This window comes from Ichthyophthirius multifiliis, assembly GCF_000220395.1.
Source record: "Ichthyophthirius multifiliis unplaced genomic scaffold scaff_1120509251000, whole genome shotgun sequence".
Taxonomy (NCBI): domain Eukaryota; phylum Ciliophora; class Oligohymenophorea; order Hymenostomatida; genus Ichthyophthirius; species Ichthyophthirius multifiliis.
The window spans coordinates 24,025-27,195 of record NW_004086297.1 but is presented as its reverse complement, the minus strand read 5'-3'; the positions used below and the strand labels follow the sequence as shown (position 1 = coordinate 27,195).

The 3,171-nt window shown below is 19.2% G+C and overlaps 1 protein-coding gene across 1 annotated transcript, besides 7 other annotated features; it reads left to right on the top strand. All coding sequences in view use genetic code 6, as the record gives it.

The window, feature by feature from the left end:
- Positions 1-190: 190 nt before the first annotated feature.
- Positions 191-232: a microsatellite.
- A 13-nt stretch (positions 233-245) lies between these two features.
- On the top strand, positions 246-2,738 carry IMG5_126860 (hypothetical protein; the record flags this gene model as incomplete). The annotated part of the gene is made up of 10 exons (XM_004032186.1): positions 246-458; positions 503-554; positions 610-1,016; positions 1,139-1,367; positions 1,419-1,627; positions 1,675-1,983; positions 2,042-2,149; positions 2,221-2,514; positions 2,562-2,650; positions 2,711-2,738. The coding sequence occupies 10 exons, from the start codon at positions 246-248 to the stop codon at positions 2,736-2,738; spliced, it is 1,938 nt and encodes a 645-aa protein (XP_004032234.1).
- Positions 1,029-1,071: a microsatellite.
- Positions 1,068-1,116: a microsatellite.
- Positions 2,004-2,038: a microsatellite.
- Positions 2,241-2,286: a microsatellite.
- Positions 2,246-2,299: a microsatellite.
- Positions 2,253-2,307: a microsatellite.
- Positions 2,739-3,171: the final 433 nt, after the last annotated feature.

The window sequence follows — 3,171 nt, the reverse complement described above, 5'->3', positions numbered from 1 at the left end:
AGATTATTATTATTATTTCTTTTTTATTAAATATAAAAAAATATAATATATTTAAATATATATATATATATTATTATATATTTATAAATATGGTTTTTATATATATAAATAATAATTATATATTTGAGAAAAAGAAAAAAATTCTAAATAAATATTCACATTAAAAAAATAAATATTTATATATAATTTTATAAAAAATTAATATAATAAATAAAAATACTAATTTAATAAAAATATAAAAAACCATGTCTTCAGAAAATAAAGAAGAATAAGGATAAGGCACATCGTATTTATTTGATAATCTTCGTAGGCTTATAAATGTAGTAGATGAATTAAGAGATGTTGGTCTCCAAGAGTATATAAGACTTCCCAGAATAGCAGTCGTCGGATCACAATCTTCAGGAAAATCTTCCCTTTTAGAAAATATAGTAGGGTTAGATTTTCTTCCAAGAGGATCAGTAAAAAATACTATTTTTTTCGAAATAAAATAAATAAAAAAAAGGGAGTAGTAACAAGGAGACCTTTAGAATTAAGATTAGTTCGTGTACCAGAAAGTAAATAAAAATATTCTTTTTTATAATTTATTTTTTAACAAAAAAAAAAAAACAGATATTTAAAAAATAAAACCATATGCCATATTTGAAAATGATAAAAAAATTAAATATGAAGACTTTGATAAAGTACGTTAATAAATAGAGTTTCTTACAGATTAAGTAGCAGGTAAAAAAAAAGCCATTGTAAATGATCCTATCATAATGACAGTATATTCAAATGATTGCTTAGATTTAACATTAATCGATTTACCAGGAATTACTAGAATTCCATTAAAAGATTCCGATTAATCAGTCAATGTTGAATAATTAACAAAGGAAATGGCCATGCATTATATAAAAGATGATCGTACAATTATATTATGTGTAGTTCCTGGAAACTAAGATATATCGAATTCTGATGGTTTATAACTAGCTAGGGAAGTTGATAAGGAAGGAAACAGAACAGTTGGTGTTATAACTAAAGTAAAAAAATTTAATATATAAATATATATATATAAATAAAAAAATATATAAATATTTATATTTATATTTATATTTATATTTATATTTATATTTATATTTAAATATATAAATTAATATAATAGCTTGATATAATGGATAAAGGAACAAATGCAAGAAGAAGTTTATTAGGATAAGATATATAATTAAAATTGGGATTTATAGGAGTTGTAAATAGATCATAATAAGATATAGATAATAGGATAAGAGTATAAAAAGCTTTAGAAGAAGAGAATAAATTTTTCTAAAAACATCCTGTTTATTCAACTATGGATCCTAAATATTTAGGTACAAAATCTCTTACTACGAAATTAAGTAATGTACTTTTTGATCATATAAGGACTTTTTTACCTTCTATCATAAAAGAAATTAAAGAAAAAATTAAAGAATGCGAAGATCGTTTAAATGAATTAGGACCTTCACTTCCTAGATAAAATAAAGAGAAAATGTAAATGATATGGACTCTTATCACTGAATTTGTTGATAATTATAGAAATAGTATTAAAGGAAAATATGATTAAAAAAGAACTACTATTCATAAAGAATTATCTGGTGGGTCAGTTATTAGAATGATGGTATTTTATTATTTTTATTTATTTATTTTTTTAACAAAAAATGCTAGTTTAATGAATTATATGAAGATCTTGTATAAAAAGGATATAGGGCTACAAGAGAATATACTGATAATGATATTAAAACTGGAATTTAATTACATTAAGGTGATTCTATACCTGGATTTCCGTCTATTGATGCTTTCCTTTATTTAATTAATCCTTAATTGGAAAAACTGAGAGAACCTGCTTATGAATGTTTATAGAAGATTTATAGTTATTTAGAAGGTTTAGCTAATAAAATATTGAAAAAAACATTCGAAAGATTCCCTTTTGTTTTAGAAACTATTATTGAAATAACTAGCAGAGTGTTATAGAATGTACTTTTCTTTTTTTATATAATACAATAATATTAAAAAATAAATAATATCTAAATAGTTAAGAGATGAAGCAAAAGTAGTCATTAGTAATGTAATTGATTAAGAATAAGGATATTTATTTACTAATGATATAAATTATTTATAATAAAGAACTAATATGATACCTGTAAAAAAAATTATATATATATATAAATAAATTATAATTTTATATATATATGTATTTATATAAATATATAGAATTAAGAACCTGCTGTTGCATAACCTAATTCATAATAATAATAAAATAATTCTAATTAATAATAATAATAACAATAATAAAAATAAGTCTCCTCTGCTGATATAGAAAAAGCTTTCATTAATGAATTAAGATAAAGAGTTGATAATTATTTTTCGATCTTAGTAAGAAACGTTAGAGATACTATTCCTAAATCAATTGGATTTTTCTTGGTTAAAGCTTCTTAGGATTAATTATAATTTTAATTATATAATGAATTACTAAGAAATGAAGAATCATTGAATAGTATTGCTGAAGTAAATTAATTTTATACTTTTTATAATATATAATTAAAATTTTCAAGCCTCCAAGTGTTGCAGAAGAAAGAGAATCTATTAGAAAAACTATGGAAGTGCTAAATAATGCTGCGAAAGTTATTAAAAGAGATCCTGAGTAAAATTTATATATATATATTAAAAATTATTTAATTTATTTTTATTAACATTAAAAAAGACTATAACCAAGAATATCTGATAAATGAATGGAATATTAAAATAGATATAATATTTTTATTAATTCTTTTTTTTAAATATATATATAAATATATATTATTTTATAAATTCTATAAATTTTTTTTTTTAAATATAATTATTAATTAAAATATTAAAAATATATACTATAAATATTACTTAATAAAATTATAATTATGTTTTTATTATGGATAAAATAATAAAAATTATTATAAAAATTACATATTAATTAAAATAGAAATATATATGGAAAATAATATTATTTTTTTGAATTCATTTTCATTTACAAATGCTTTTAAACAAGGTTTTTTTATTAAAAATAAATATAGATTTTTAAAAAAATAAAAGATTATCTTTAAATATATGTTATATCAGCATAATTAGAAAACATCGAAGAATTTCGAAAAAACAAATAAATAAATATATTTGTGAAGATAAGTTTTA